Genomic DNA, 15441 nt, shown 5'->3' with positions numbered 1-15441 from the left:
TCATGTTCAGCTGCTGTTGGCCAGCACTGCCAGGTCCTTTTCTGAAGGGCCACTTTTCAGCCACTCTTCCCCCGAGCCTGTAGTGCTGCAGGGGGTTGTTGTGACCAAAGATCAGGACCTGGCACTTCTCCTCATTGGGCCTCATACAACTGGCATCAGTCCACAGATCCAGGGGGATCCTGAGGCAAAGGGGGAAGGGGAAAGAGAACAATGCATTTGACACAGTTAATATCTGTACATCTCATGTTTTGAAAAAGAACACTATTCCTGTATTACTGGCAAAATCTAGGCAATCTTCACTCATGCAAGGTATTATAAAGATATCTGAGGGTCTGGTGTGAGCATTCAGCTTTTATCTTCCGTTTCACTGTAAGAGGTGTCCTCCTTTTTTCAGTCAAATCCCTTATTTAACCTTTATTGAAGCTAAAAATTCCATCTGTGGGAATTTGTGCAACACTGTCATCCAGCCAGCTTTTTAGAGAACTAAATGAAGACAATACTCTCAACTTACATCCTTATTTCTAGTTTGAGAATGCCTTTAAACACAGCATGTCCCAGTTTGGCAGGAGGTTTTCTGCTCCTAGTGAGAGTGGCGGTTTTCCCCCAGTTGCGTGTTCCTCTGAATGTAATCCACAATGCATATGCTTAGAAAAAGGCAGTTGTTTTGCTCCAGGAGATGCGAAAAGGAGAACACTCATGGTACCTGGAGTGTTAGGAGAAACCTGAATATTTGCATCTCAGTAAGGTGCACCAGTAACTGGATCATGCCTAAGCCACAAGAAGTAGAAAACACTGCAAGAAGAAATTCCTGTAGTTGAAATTCTCATTAGTTACAAAGAGAAGAAATCAAAATTACAAATCAGTCTAGCCCTTTTTTATCTATTTTCATTGTTAGGAAAAGGAGGAGGAATTTAACGGAGACAAACTCAGAGAACTAGTAGCTAAATTTCTGCAAGTTCAGGACAGCTAAAAGTTCATCAGAGATCCATAGCAAAAAGGCAAAACTGCAGAATTTGATCTACACAGAGGAGGAGGAAGTGAAATAAAGACTAAGTTGGTTGAATCATCTGATCTTCATTGACCAGAAGGAAAATAGAAAGTTCATCAAATTACTAAATTATGAATAAATGTATAGACTATGTACAGACAGAACCTGAAAGATAAGGTCCCAAAATGTTAGAAAATTGGATTTAAAAGATAGCAAGGATGTTGATAAGATGCATAGCGAGAAGGCCAAGGAAAAAATTGGTCTATTATTCCATAGAAGGGGAAACCTATTTAATCATCACTTAAGGACTAGTGATACTGAGATGCCAGTATCCTTAATGCCTTTTTTTAACTTCAGTCTTCAATTTTAGAAGGCAAATGTGATTTTACTTACTAGTACCATCAACAAAAGTCTAAGAGCTTAGGCTAGAAAAATGAAGAAACAGATTGCAAAACACATAGGTAAGTTAAAGATCTTCTGATAGACTGGACTGGGAAGGTAGAAGGGACAGGAGTTCTCTAGTGAGAAGAGAAGGGAAGGTTTGGGAAGGGAAGGTTTGGGAAAGTTTAGGAAGGGAAAGTTTGGGAAGGGAAAGTTTGGGAAGGGAAAGTTTGGGAAGGGAAGGTTTGTAAAGGTTTAGGAAGGGAAGGTTTGGGAAGGGAAGGGAAGGTTTGGGAAGGGAAAGTTTGGGAGGGAAGGTTAGGTTTGGGAAGGGAAAGCTTGGGAAGGGAAGACAAAAGGGAGAACCTACTTTCCTTGTGTACTGGTTAGGTAATAGATTTCGTGCCTGCCAAGCCAGCTAAGTAAGGACAGTAGCCACTCTGAAATCTCTATCGCTCCAAGTCTCTAACCATGTTCCTGCAGTACAGCAGGGGCAGCTGATCAGAGGCTGAGATATGATGAGGATCTAAACAGCCTCTCAAAATCCCTTCCAGCACTATTTCCTTCCTCTGCTATGGTTGTAACGCAGGCAGGGATAATCCTTTGTTCCTTGTTTTCAGATTTTGCAATAAACGCTGGCTTAAGTGACTGCCCATGGTGAGTAGTCAGGAGCACCTGTAAATATGTAGCCCTTCCCATCCTTTCGCACCCTTTCTGCAAGCACATAACTGGGCTAGTGGCACACAAACCTGGCAGTATGCTCAAATTCAGTCCCATGTGCTTCAGAAAGCATTTTCCACTAGAGCTCCCTGTCTCAATACCAACTCTAATAATAAATCGATATTATGACAATCTGCAAACAGCCCCCCAAAAAAGAAGCAGGCATATTTCAGGAGCGTAGTGACATTCCAGAACAGTAAGCCAGTGGAGCTAGTTATTTTGGATACGCTGGGATAGCTCACGACAGAATTTTGCATAGTGTTATTCATTCACACAAACCACCCCCCCAAAAATGACAATATAGTCACCACAATTCTTCAGATTTCCCAATCCGTCCTTTCATTTTGTGTCCTGCAAGTTTGATTTGTGCTCTCTTTACCTCTGATTAAACAAAAAGTAACCAGCAACATGATTCTGCCCTCATTTAATTTTTTTAAAATTAAATCTAATATCCTCCACTGAAATTAAAGCTATTACATACCAGTATAATGCAGATTAAATGAGCAGAATCATTATACTCATATACAATGTATGAGTATAATCTATTTATAGTTTAAGAAAATAACATGAATATGTCACAATATCAAACAAACCCTTATATAGCAATCATCTGTGACAAAATGAACATTTGAAAATACAGGTATGCTGCTAATACCTGCACGAATTATTTTAAAGAATTATACAACTTCATATGAGAAAGATGATTATTACAGGATGTGTATTACAGGATTGTGTTGTTCTCTGTTTTCTGCCTTCTTAGGAAGGTTCAGCAACATACCCTAGTTGAAGGCATCCCTGCTCATGGCAGGGGAGTTGGAACTAGATGATTTTTAAGCTCCCTTTCAACACAAACCATTCTATGACACCAGTCTTGTATATGGTTTATTCTTTTTTCTCAGCCCTCACCTTTGCAGCCTCCCTATTCAAGGTTATTGAAGTAACACATATGTTTCTGAAATAGATGTAAAAGAAACAAAAGCCAAAAATTTCCATAGAATTATCTTAGGAGATGGCAGTAAATATCAGGTGCTTAAAAAGATGTTATATGATTTCATATATCAGAAGGTTGCCCGTGTGATGGTGATGTCAACGTTCATTACATTACAAATCTGGTATAAATAACACAGAAAAAAAAAGTCAAGGTAATTTTTTTTTTAATAAGAGAAAATTTGTACACTTACATTACATTTCTGCAAACATTTGTAATGCAAACACAGTCATCCTGTGATGCATTCCAATATCAGATAACTGTTTTATCTTCACATTAAAAATATGAAAATATAATATAAACATATAAAAACATTTGGCAACAAAGTCTGTGTAATACAAAGGATGCCTGAACACTGTGTTTCGGGATTACAGGCTCACTTTTAAAATCTTGTGTGTGCCTTTGCAACACTTAATATTTTCTGAAGAGAAAATGGATCATGAAACAATATTTCAGAATGCACAGCAGGTTCTCTTCTTACTTTCATTTAGAGTCACAACATCTAAGTCATATAATACACAGGATTTCTGTAAAACAAACATAAGCAAACAATTAAGATAACTAGAACACAACAGTTGAAAAGCTTGCTTTTTCACGTATTTTAATGTAAAATATTTGGTAAAGTCACTAGATATATTTGTCTTTGAATATTTAATTATAAGATTTCAGTTTTCTAACAAATTAAATGGAAACTGAAGCCCATGCAAGTCCCGGTTTGGCATCTTTACATTCTTTAGCTGCCTCAAACATCTCTCCTAACTCAGAAGGTGATAGATGATAGAAAGTGTCTTTTGAGGAGACACTACAAACCATGCTATCCTGAAAATCTTTTCTCACATGAACTGTTTATAAGAGCACATTCTCCTGTTGACTACACCAATTTTTAGTAGTTTCAGTTAAGTGCATTAATCCTTGAAGTATTGAGCATGGGGTGCAAAAGCCCAGTTGAAAGGAACAGGAAAATACAGAGTATCAGTACCCACTCAAAAAAGGCACAGGCTATTAACTGTTAGAAAGGACTTTAACTTGTTTTGTGAAATTCACTAAAATTCTGTTTTCTGGCCTCTATTTAATAACCTCCAATACCTCCAAATGGAAACAGTTCAGTTTTTATCATGATAAACTATCAAAATAGCACTCCACCCTTGTAAAACATTTATGTACTGATTGCAAAAGCAGATTATAACAAAAATAAAGATCATGAAAACCAGGACTCTTCCTTTCAGCAATGAACTAGACTAGATAATTAGTGTTGACCAGAGAAACAATCAAACCTAGTTGTGCAATACAGTACAAATACATGTCGCAATCCTGTACTCTGAAACTGTAACACTGAACCCTGAACGAGGGCACAAAGACATAGAGAATATTGTCACATGCCAAGGAAACAAAAAATCCTAACTTCTCTACTTGCCATTCTCCTGCCTGTGTCTTGGAAGGTTTACCAAGTATGTAATGATACACAGAGAAGTAAGTGCAACCACTGGATTCACCACATTCATCTCAACCCAAACCCAACAGCCATAAACAACAATTTCTGACAATAAAGAAAAGCTTCCAGAGACAACAGCTATCTAAGATGGAATTCATGAAATTCAAAGCACAAGAAAAAAGAAAGGAAAAGGGAAAAAAGTCATCATGAACAATGCTAATCACGATTCAGAATTGAAAACTTACACATACAATGTCACAGGGTAGTTGAACATTGACTACATCCAGAAGAGTTCATCTAAAATTACTCAGGTGAATCAGAATGAGGGCAAAATAAAAAGTTCCCCTATGCTACAAATAAGCCTGATGCCTTTTTGGCTGGGCATATTTATCGCTGCCTAAAATTCTGGAGTGGGCGCATGAAATTTGTTTCCTTTTTCCTTCTGCAGCCATAGTTTCAGCTCTTCCAGAGTGCTGGCTGCCCTGTGCCAGGGCCGTCCCCACAAAGAGAGCGGCTGAGCTTGATCCTCCCTGGGGCTGCAGAGAACCAGGGAGGCTTCCACCTTGCAAGGTGCTGGGAGAAAAGATGAACCTGGGAAGGGATCAGAAGTGGTGGACAGAGGCAGGAGTTGAGGGCAGAAAACGTATTGTAGAGTCTAAACCTCAGGATGGATGCCGAAGCTGTCGTCAGTAAAATTATTAGCAAATATTGTTCTGACTGTAGGGTACTAGAAGACTGTGACTTACTGATTTTAGGAATTTCTTGTCATTAGTCAAATAATGAAGAAACACAGCATGTGCACTTTTACTTGGTTCTTTTGTTTGGGTTTTTTAAATTATTTTTATTTTTTGAGTGATAAGGACCAAGAGACATAACATTTTTATTACCCTTGAGAATTCACAGAAATACCAACACACTGATTTATAACTTCTGATAAATTTTAACTTTTTGCACAGTTGCGTAAGGTACTCAAGTAAAGGCATTAGCTATTAACATTTGTATTAACATTAGGCAGAGACAGTATTTGATAGTCTGCAAGCATAGACAGTAAATATAAAGTATGAAGACCTTTTTGAAAGAGGGAACAAGGCAGAATCCAAAGTACACAAATATAACCTTGCCATCTCAAGGAACAAGATACCATGCTGGTTTACAGATAAGATTCTGAAGGGAAAACTTTGGAAGAAAATGGTACAGTAAGAAGTTTAAATTCATTTATTTGAGAACAAGAAATAACATTAAGCATTGATTATTGTGGACATAAACTAAAAAAGTTTTGTCTCACTCATGCTTTTTCCTGAGAAAACAAAATCAGTTTAAGTAGTTTAAAAGAGTTCTAGAAAAATCCCTGTTTGAACATTTTCAGAATTCAGATTTCACTTACTTAACTTTAAAGGAAACAGGTAATTCAAGATGTTGCAGGCTATACTTCAGGATCAAACTTCATGCTTTCAGTGAAAGGGGAGAAACTTACATGTTCCTTAAACATTGAATATGCTTATTTGCAAATATTTTACTATTTAATAATACTTCTGGGTGGCAAGTAAGCTGTTCATGTATCCTTAGCACAGATCCTCAGTACTGTAAGTAATTAAGAATGGTGAAGCATAATGATAATGCAATGGTTCTTATAATCTGTAAGATCATTATCTGATAGTTTATCAACAGACAAGCCAGCATAGAAAGACAAGAACCACCACTCTACAAATAAAGAAGAGCCATTTTGAAATCCATTTTGAAATTTTAAAATGTAAATTTGAGGATTCTTAATCACTTCAGTTTGGTAAGACTGGTAAGATTGTTCCATACAGGATCTTTGTGAAGCAAATGAGGGCCTGGGATTCATTTAAGCAAATGTGCTGTACAGATTTTAACAGTCCACATTCATAATCTAAAGAGATATGAGGAGTCCTGCATAAAGCGCTGAAGCAACGATCAGATTTGGGCAATCCCAGGTAGTGCTCAACTTCAGCCAAGCCTTGGAAGAGGTGGGGCACCCCCTCTCCTGAAATTACAGCAGGGAGTTATGCAAATCTCTCCCACCTCTGGGAACAAGGCAGGCAGCATTCCTCCTCCAAGGCTCTATGAACACTAACACTTCCAGCTCACATTTCAGCTCAGCCTGTTGTAACTCACTGCCTGACAAGTCAGCCAACAAACAGCAAAAGAGATGTGAAAAGATGAGAAGAACCAAAATGGTACCAAGAAGCTTGAGTTTCCACTTCGGCATCTTGAGCAAAGTGGGGTTTTGAAAATACCTCCACAGACAGAGATGCTGCTCCACCCTGCAGTGATTTTAGTAAGATGTTGAAACTTCCTGCTATCAAATACTAGTTTTTCCTGTTAAATAGCACACCAGACATGTCTCACCTAACAAAGAGGCATCTGTTCAAGCCAGTTTTACGCTTCCTGCTGTCTCCCCTCCCGGCTGTCTCTCCTCCCTAGCTCTAAGCAGAGTTTGTATCACTGGCATACAACAGATACCTAGACACAGGAATTGTGATGAGATGGCTAAGATTCCATTTTTTTTTTTTTTTTAAATCAGAGAAAGAAAGCTAAGGTGGTATACAAAGGGAAATGTAACAAAAAGAAAAGATGAACTCTTTGAAAGGCTTCTAATGGAGTAAATCTTCGTTAAGATCAGCTGAACATTCCCTGCTGCAAAAAGTACTCAGATCAACTGTGCCATACAAACTCAGATGATTCACCTACTCAAGCACCAGTTCTTGGTATTTTGATGCTGGTTTAGTTATTTCAGAGGTGAGGCTCACTGTGGGTTTAGAAGAATGACAGGATTTTACTCTATCAAGTCCCCAATCGAAGTCAGGCTTGGAGTGCTTGCTGAAAAACTAGCAGCTTTGGAGAAACAAGCAGAAGGAACTGTAACTATTAGGTTCCTATTATTTATACATTCTTTAAATTTTGAGGATTTTTATTCTAATGACAGAATGATCCTCCTTAATCACTGCAATCATTTTGTTTATATTTAACAATGATAGCTGACAAAGACTGACAAACCATGGCAGAGAACTTGATGCAACCAAGTCCACGTCACTTTTGTTACTGAACTGTCAGTAGAGGAAGCTCAGTTATGAACAGTCCTGATGCTTTCCGTGCATTCCCTATATTCTGTAATTCAAATTACTTGTTCAAAATGCAAGACAGTCTTCTCACAACAGCACTGGGCAGGACATGGCACAAGCAGTATTAAGCAAGAGCTAAGGATATATTAACAGGGAAAGCAATCTCTGTGGGAATAGGGACAGGACCAGGATCTAACTGCTGCTGAATACATTCCTCAAGAAATGTTGATGAAGGCCTTGCTCCCAAAACCTGCTATTCCATCATGTCTAAAACATCCAACCCACTGGCAAAGTGTGGGGCTCTATCTCCCTCTTCTGTTAATACCAGGTAGACTGTAACAATGTTATACTGCACTTAGTTATTTCACAAACTTGAGAAGACAGCCTTGGTCCTCCTGTAAGGTTCCTCAACCCTACAAATCATCTAGGTAAGGTTTAGTATAGTTGCACATCAACAACCCTATTTAAGAGAGCAGTACGTCTTCAAAACCAAGATCCTGCAGAAGCAGTAACTGCCAGAAGCGAGTCAAGTCTGTACCATTCTTTTGGTCTCCTGGAGTTCAATTTATTTAATTTGAATCACATGAAACCATATAGGCTGAGATATGGAACTCCCTATAATCAAGGGAAAAAGAAAGACACCTCCAGAACAAAATTTTATCCTAAAAAGACTCATCTCTTTCCATTTTGTAGAGATGATTCCAGACAACCAGACCAGTCATGCAAATTTTAGCTGGCTAAGGTTGCACATCAAGATGAATCTCATCCTGTACACTCAGACATTGTGATTAAGTTTTGATTTACATAACCTAATTATATGCTACTGTTTCCAGAAGAATATCTAGCTCATTCAATGTCCAGAACAGACTTTTTTTTTTAATTAAATAAGATAGTGTACTTAAATTATGCCTTACATTGCACCAGCACTGAGTTGGCACCATTTATCCTCTTCGCTTTAATCTCTGTACCTTGGTTCCCAAGTGTGCAAAGCTGAATATACTACCTAATGTTACTAAGAAGGTTATGGAGATAAAAATCTAAAATAGATCTAAAGTACAGCATTACAAGCATTATGAAAACCCTCTCGAAGGAATTAATATTCTGTGGTCAGTACAAGATAAATAAAGGGCAAACAAAGCCTGGGGCTCCATGCATGACTGAGGATAATAAAGAAACACTGAGTATGCACTGCTGGAGACACAGGGATTTTTTAGACAAACTAACAATTCCATGAACCTCAGCAATAATGAAATCCGATTTCCTATGGATTTGGGTCTTGATGTGAATTAAATTTGATATCTATGATGCAAGTTCCAGCTGGAATGGTTGGTTGAAGCATTTTTCAGTCTCTCTATAGAGTGGTCTCTGTCCAACACTGTATGACCTCATGCTGGAGACTTTCCTTTTGCAGAGTACTCTCCCTCTCACCTTATTTTCAAGAACTCCTCAGGAGCTTAATTATCTTTTAATTTGACCTGTCAAATTTGTTTAAAATCAGTTAACCAGTTACAAAGGTACTTTAGGAGCAAAGGCATGGGACACACAGTGTAATTTCAAAAATCTGTTGCCATAGGAAAGAAAGGTAAAGAAACAAAGGAAGGGTAGAATTGAGGCCTGCTATTTCAGAATGTTCATCTCAAATGACATCCAGCTGTTAAACATTAAATGTTGCTCTCAACAGCACAGGGCAAGGTCTTAAATGGATTTTCACTGTTCTCTACTCAGCAGATATATGTTTATTTAATATGATTAAAATAATCTTAGTAGTCAGTTTAGGAGATAGGCAGAACTCAAGTTTTGGTTAAGTCTTATGGCAGTCTTCAGAAAAAGGTGAAAACCTCGTACTTTTTTTCCTTTTTTTTTTTTTAATACAGTTCTCTCCTTGCTCCTATTTTAGAAAAACACCAACAACCACCCACACAAAGACATAAATACAAAGGTTTGTAATATTTCTTTTTAAAGGTAGTTGAGAAAAGTACTGCTTGTCAGCCATGACACCAAACAACACAAAAATGCAAATGCTAAATGCATTCTGGGAGGTATTTTTTTGGTTTTGGTTGTTTCTTGAGGACTGACTCGCAAGTACAAATAGTTCACTGGCAACCAGAAGCATTGTCAAAGAACAGCTGTCATCTATTACTGAACAGGTTTAGGCATATCTGAGACTTATAAGAATTGTGAATAAATAAAATACTGTTGTTATTTGTCAACATGTCTAAGCAATATTCTGGAATAATCTGTCATTAACATCTCTTTCCACTGCAGCCTTTCAAATACAATCAAATCAGCCCTTCTCCAAAAATTCATCAGTCAGAGGAAGTTAAAATTAAATTACTGCATTCAGTTATTATTAACTGATTGCTTTGAAAATTGTGAGTTCTCAGAAATATGGCATGACTCCTTAGCTGTTACCAATGTAAACTCTCAAATAACATCTGATGGTTTTAGTGAGACTACCCATGTAAATTAGAGTTGTAGGACTGAGCCTAAGCATAGAATGGCTGAGATGGTATCTGAAACGTCAAGCAGTACTTTAGTTATCTGAATTGCTGGGATACAGAAGTCTTTTCCCTCCCTTAAACTCACTACAAGAAAAACTACAAATTAAGAGATAGGAAAACACAGTACAAAATAGTGACGATACAAACTTGCCTTTTGTTTTGTTTTGTTTAAATGTCTGACACATTTTAATATGGTTTTTTTTCCCCCCAGCCCTCCACTGAACAACAGCTTGTTCTAAATTTCAAAAGAATCAAGACACTTAGTACTTCTGTATGAGCTCTGTAACTCTGGACATTGATCTTCACCATCTACAGAGGTGTTTTCTGTACATTTGGTTAATAAAGAAATGCCTGTAGTAAATGGTAGGCAAGAGTGTATATAAAAAAATCCTAGATTTCCTCAGATTAATACAATCTACTGCAATGTATCTGAAAATGGTCTGCTGCCTGTCAGCCCTGCCCATTTATCTTACCTCTGAATGACCTTCACATACTTCCCAAAAGCATGGCCATAATAGACTTTTCTAGGAAGTTCCTTAAAAGGAGTTTCCTCTGTGGGACTGGTAAAGCAATGACATGCTTCCACTGAAGCATCTCATCAGTCTGGGAGAGGTGGTCCTACTGCAGAACCATGGGAAGCCTGATACCATCAGATATAGGTGTCTGGGGCCAAAACACTATGCAAAGCTGTATCTCCTTTTTACAATCAGCAAGTACATATTTCACCACTACAGAATGGATATATGATTAAAATGATCTCAGACTGGCACCTATCATGTCATTTTTCACAGCTACTAGTCACACTTCCCACTGCATTTTCCCTTCTCCAAAATTTCATCAGTTAGAGGAAGTTAAAATTCAAGTACTACATTCAGATTTCACAGTTTTGTGAACAGGCAAATTATTTTGTCGAACCTGAAAACCATGATGAAACTCTATGGTAGATTTTTTTTTTTTACTGAGAACTCTCTTATTAGGCCATGGAAAAACCAATTGGGCTAAAGGAGTCCTTGTTTATATCAACAAATCCATTTCACTAAAAATGGCAAATTATACATCAAAGTAACGTATGTGATGCCCCATCAGGATTCCAAACATTTCTAGCTAAGGTGAACTGTTACTACAGACAAACTCGACAAATTCTCATTCCCAAACACACATATATGCAATCAGAGCACACAACTGTTCAAAGCAGTTCTAATTAAAACCATGCAGCAGTATAACATTTTCAACGTGGACTGAATTTGTTTGCTATGTCCACACTAAAAACTGCATGAATTTTCATGAAGATGAGTAGGAATACTCAAGTTCCACTTACACTACAGTAAGTGCAGGCAATCTTAATGTGAGAAATAACCAAGCACCATTTCTGCACACTGAGAGAATTCTTAGATCTTACCCAAATGCACTGTGCAGAAATGCTCACTTCACACATATTTGTCTTTGAAGTAATTATGATCATAGCTACTGTTTTGTATTTTCAGGCTTCATACTAACATATCAATATATTCTCCATTTACAGCAGTCAATGTCTTTTTAATTTACAACAAAATCAGAGTTATCTTATTTGAGACTTTTTGTCCAACTATTCAAGGACCTGCCATTATTATCCTGTTCTAAACAATATTTGACCATCAAGTTGCTGTGCTTCATTTTCATGCTAAAGTAATCAAAAGATTTTTTTTTCTTCTTTTTTCTCCCCCAAAATAACCAACTGCAGCTTGTGTTATATAATACAACAGGACCTTGACTTAGAAGCAGTCCAACCCAGAGCTATTATTCTGACCATCCCCTATGGCTACTTAATCAAAACACTGCAACTTGTGACTTTGTCAGTAATTTTGCTCATTTATCTTTATTATGACTTCAACAGTATTCAGAATGGAAGGTTAGTTTTGTATAACTAATATTGGTGATGAATGGCGATGATAATGCATTGCATGAAGAACATCTATTAATGTCTAAAATAATATTCTACTGTCTAAAAATAAATTACAATGCAAAACATTTTCAGAGCTAATGAACAACAATTCAGTCCTACAAAAGTATTGCAACTCCAAGGAATAAGGACTTTTAAGCCAATGCACTTGAGTTAGTTAGAGATGCTGACTCTGACAGCTACAATATTGATTCCACTACTAATTAACTCAAATCTTTTGGTCACCATAACTTCAAAAGCACTAGTGTAAATCAGCCAAACAAACAGCTATGAACCTTGTATAAAATATTTGACTACTGAACATAAAAGGTCCACTGATTACATCAGCATACAGCATCTTCACTGTGTGCACATTCTGCAGAAACCTATAGGAAAAGGGAATCATGCTGGCACAGGAGTGGAACTACTCTAGAGCTGTTAACCACTCCCTTACAGAAAAGCATGGGAAAGAAAGACACAAAAGCAGTTGTCCTGAATTTTCATTTTATCTCTGAACTGTATTTTACCTGCTCCCCTCTATTGTTTTTCTCTTCTCCCACAATTCTTTTCCCCCACATTCCTCCACTGTATACCTGCAACTACAGGATCCCTTCGAAATATTAACTCCATAACACAGAAAAAAAAGCACTAGCTGTGCTTTGCCAAACCTGTTCTGTATTTACAACCTTGTTTACCCAATCTGTCAAGAAAAATCTCCCATTCTTTCTACTTAGAAAAGAAGCCTACCTTTTCCAGTATTTCCTTAGTCAAGAGTGAGAATGCATGCTCAATGTTCACATTATCTTTAGCACTGGTTTCAAAAAACGGTATTCCATATTCCCAAGCAATCTGAAAAACAAAGGTAGGCAATGGGATGAACAGTCTTCAGGAAAAAAAACACTTCCTAATACTAGTATCAAGAGAAATGGAAGTGTTCTGACTACTTCTAACATGCTATATAAACACTGATTAAATACACGTTAGCTCAGTACTCTATATTCATCCTCAGAATGTTTCATTCTTCTTAAATTTTTTTCCATTTTCAAAACAGCTTTTTTAACCTATCTCTACTGGTAAATAACAACAATAAACTTCAGTGGGTCTGTTCTCAATGTTTTGATACATTTGGAAAACAAACTGTCTCCTAGGCAATTATTTAGAGAAAACGAATGGAGTGCCCACAGAAAGGTATAGATAAAAATGTGACAAAAACTGTAGGAAAAGAGACATGACGAAATATGAAAGAGATGTTCCTTTATGCCAGACAAAGAGAAGCACAGAAATAACAGGCAAGTAAAAAAAAGATACATGTGGAAAAAATATATTATGGTAATAGGCAAAGAGAAAATACTTATAAGGGTAGCATAGACTTTATATTAGTTGGTTCTATTTAATTTACTTGTGTTCTCTCATTTCCAGTGTATTTCCCTTATTGATAGCTTAGAGCTACGCTGGCATGAAGAAAGAAACCCAACACAACAAAAACAATAGTTTTTTAGAGTCCTAAACTTTTCCCAATTTATACAGTTAAATACATGGACAAAAAGACAACACAGTTGCATCATTGCCTCCCAAGGGAGGGGGCCAAAGTGGGAATAAATATGTCAAAAATAGTGGAAGAGTCTATTTATTCCCATTGTAATGCATCTCTTCTTGGTACACATCTGGAAAAGATGATATTGGGCAAAGAAAATACCCTACTTCTTATAATGTATAGAAAATCCTGTTATTACTGAACAGCTAATGATTTATTTGGAAGGGTCTCCATTAGGATAAAAAGTCTAATGTTGGCAGTTCTGTTTGCTTTCAATGAGCTCCAGAAATAACAAATCAGTGCTTTACAAAAATTCCAAAATCAGGCACGAAGATACAGATAAAAGAATCAGACTTTGTAAGTTTTAGTCAAAATATAACAAAGATTATATTAAAGGTAGGAAAAAAAGTGAGGTAATTGGTTTCCTTTATAAAGTGCTACAAGAAAATGTAATTCTGTAAATAAAGATGAGATCTAGACTGTTTCTTTAGACAGACTGCTTCATAAGGGATTCTGAGTCTCTAGCTTACTGCTGTGAACTATTTTCAGTACTGCAGCAACTTGTTACAGAAAATTAAGATCATTTAGCTATTCATGAGTGTCAATACAAAACAATGATGCATAATGGTTCATAAAGAAAAATACGAGCAGTAAAAAATACTGGGCTACTAAAGTAAACTGCTTAGCAGTTTCTAAAGTACACAGAAACTAATTAAATACTCCCTTTTCCTTGTATCACGTACCAGATTTCTAGAGGGTTACCTACGTACAAACTCTGATGAACACAAACCCCCTACATTTTAGTCATGGAATCACAGAAATCATTTTGAAAGGTAACCTCACTTGAAATGGGGTTAGCCATGGCTTTGCCTACCCAAGTCTTGAAATCCACCAATGATGGGCATTCTATAACCTTTATGGGACCCTCTTCCATAGCTACATCACCCTTTTAGCGCAACTGGTTCTCCTCGTCTCCAGCCTGAACCTCCCAAGCCAGGTCTTGTGTCTGTTGCTCCTTGGTTTATTGTCTGTCTCTGCTGAGAAGAGTCTTTTCTGTCATTTCTCTAGCTACACTTCAATTGCTGTAGACCAGTACCTGCTCCTTAGCCTCCTCTTTACCCACCTCCCCCAGTTCTCCTCATGGATTACTGCTACTGGGCCCCAAATACCTTTGTACCTGTGTGCTGGACCATCTGCAGTTTCTCAACATCCTTCTTGAGATGGGAGAGCCAAAGCTGGGCACAATATTCCATGTAGCCTTGGCAGTACCAATTAAGGGGGGTAATAATCCCCCCAGATCTACTATCCACTATCCTTCTAATGTCACCCAGCATGCTTTAAAGCCATAAGGGAGCACTGCTGACTTATATTCAAGCTGATGTTCAGAGAAACTTGAGTCCTTTGCAGCAGTAAATCATGCCTGGGATTACTCCATCACAGGTGCAAATCTTTGCACTTCATGAATTTAATGATGTTTCTGTTGGCCCACTTCTGAAGTTTATCAAGGTCCTACAGAATTGCTGTTCTCCCATTTGATCTGCCAATCACACCCCTTAATCTAATGCTACATGCAAATCTCCATCTATCATCAGCAAGATCACTGATAAAGATGTTGAACCACATGACTGAAGCAAGGCTGACTGACTAGAGCTCCCTGAAGCCCCTTCCTTGTCCTTTTTAAAAGATTCGTGTCATGCCAGCATCTTTCTAGTCAAAAGGGATCTCTTCCAACCACCACGTTTTTTCAGAGTTGACTGACAGGTCTTTTGGCACAACTGGATAAACTTCATCATGTCTATGGATGCGTCCAACTTTCCCAAGCAGTTTCTAATCCAAAGCTTTCCCACTGCTGGCTGACCTGGCTCCTTTCCAAACCATGCCAGTACCTGCAGAGGC

The 15441-nt window shown here is 37.6% G+C and overlaps 1 protein-coding gene across 1 annotated transcript in view; it reads right to left on the bottom strand.

The window, feature by feature from the left end:
- Nucleotides 1-2964: 2964 nt before the first annotated feature.
- Nucleotides 2965-15441, bottom strand: part of LOC103761199 (ras-related protein Rab-10) — a 30578-nt gene continuing 18101 nt past the window's right edge. The window contains exons 5-6 of the mRNA XM_018080605.2: nt 12759-12860; nt 2965-3604 (exon numbers count right to left, since the gene is read on the bottom strand). Coding sequence (XP_017936094.2) covers nt 3530-3604; nt 12759-12860 — 177 coding nt within the window. The 3' untranslated portion in view covers nt 2965-3529. The remainder of the gene's footprint in view (nt 3605-12758; nt 12861-15441) is intronic.

This window comes from Manacus vitellinus, unplaced genomic scaffold (assembly GCF_001715985.3).
Source record: "Manacus vitellinus isolate BGI_N305 unplaced genomic scaffold, ASM171598v3 scaffold_1_pilon, whole genome shotgun sequence".
In the NCBI taxonomy this organism is placed as follows: Eukaryota; Metazoa; Chordata; class Aves; order Passeriformes; family Pipridae; genus Manacus; species Manacus vitellinus.
This window is presented reverse-complemented; position numbering and strand designations above follow the sequence as displayed.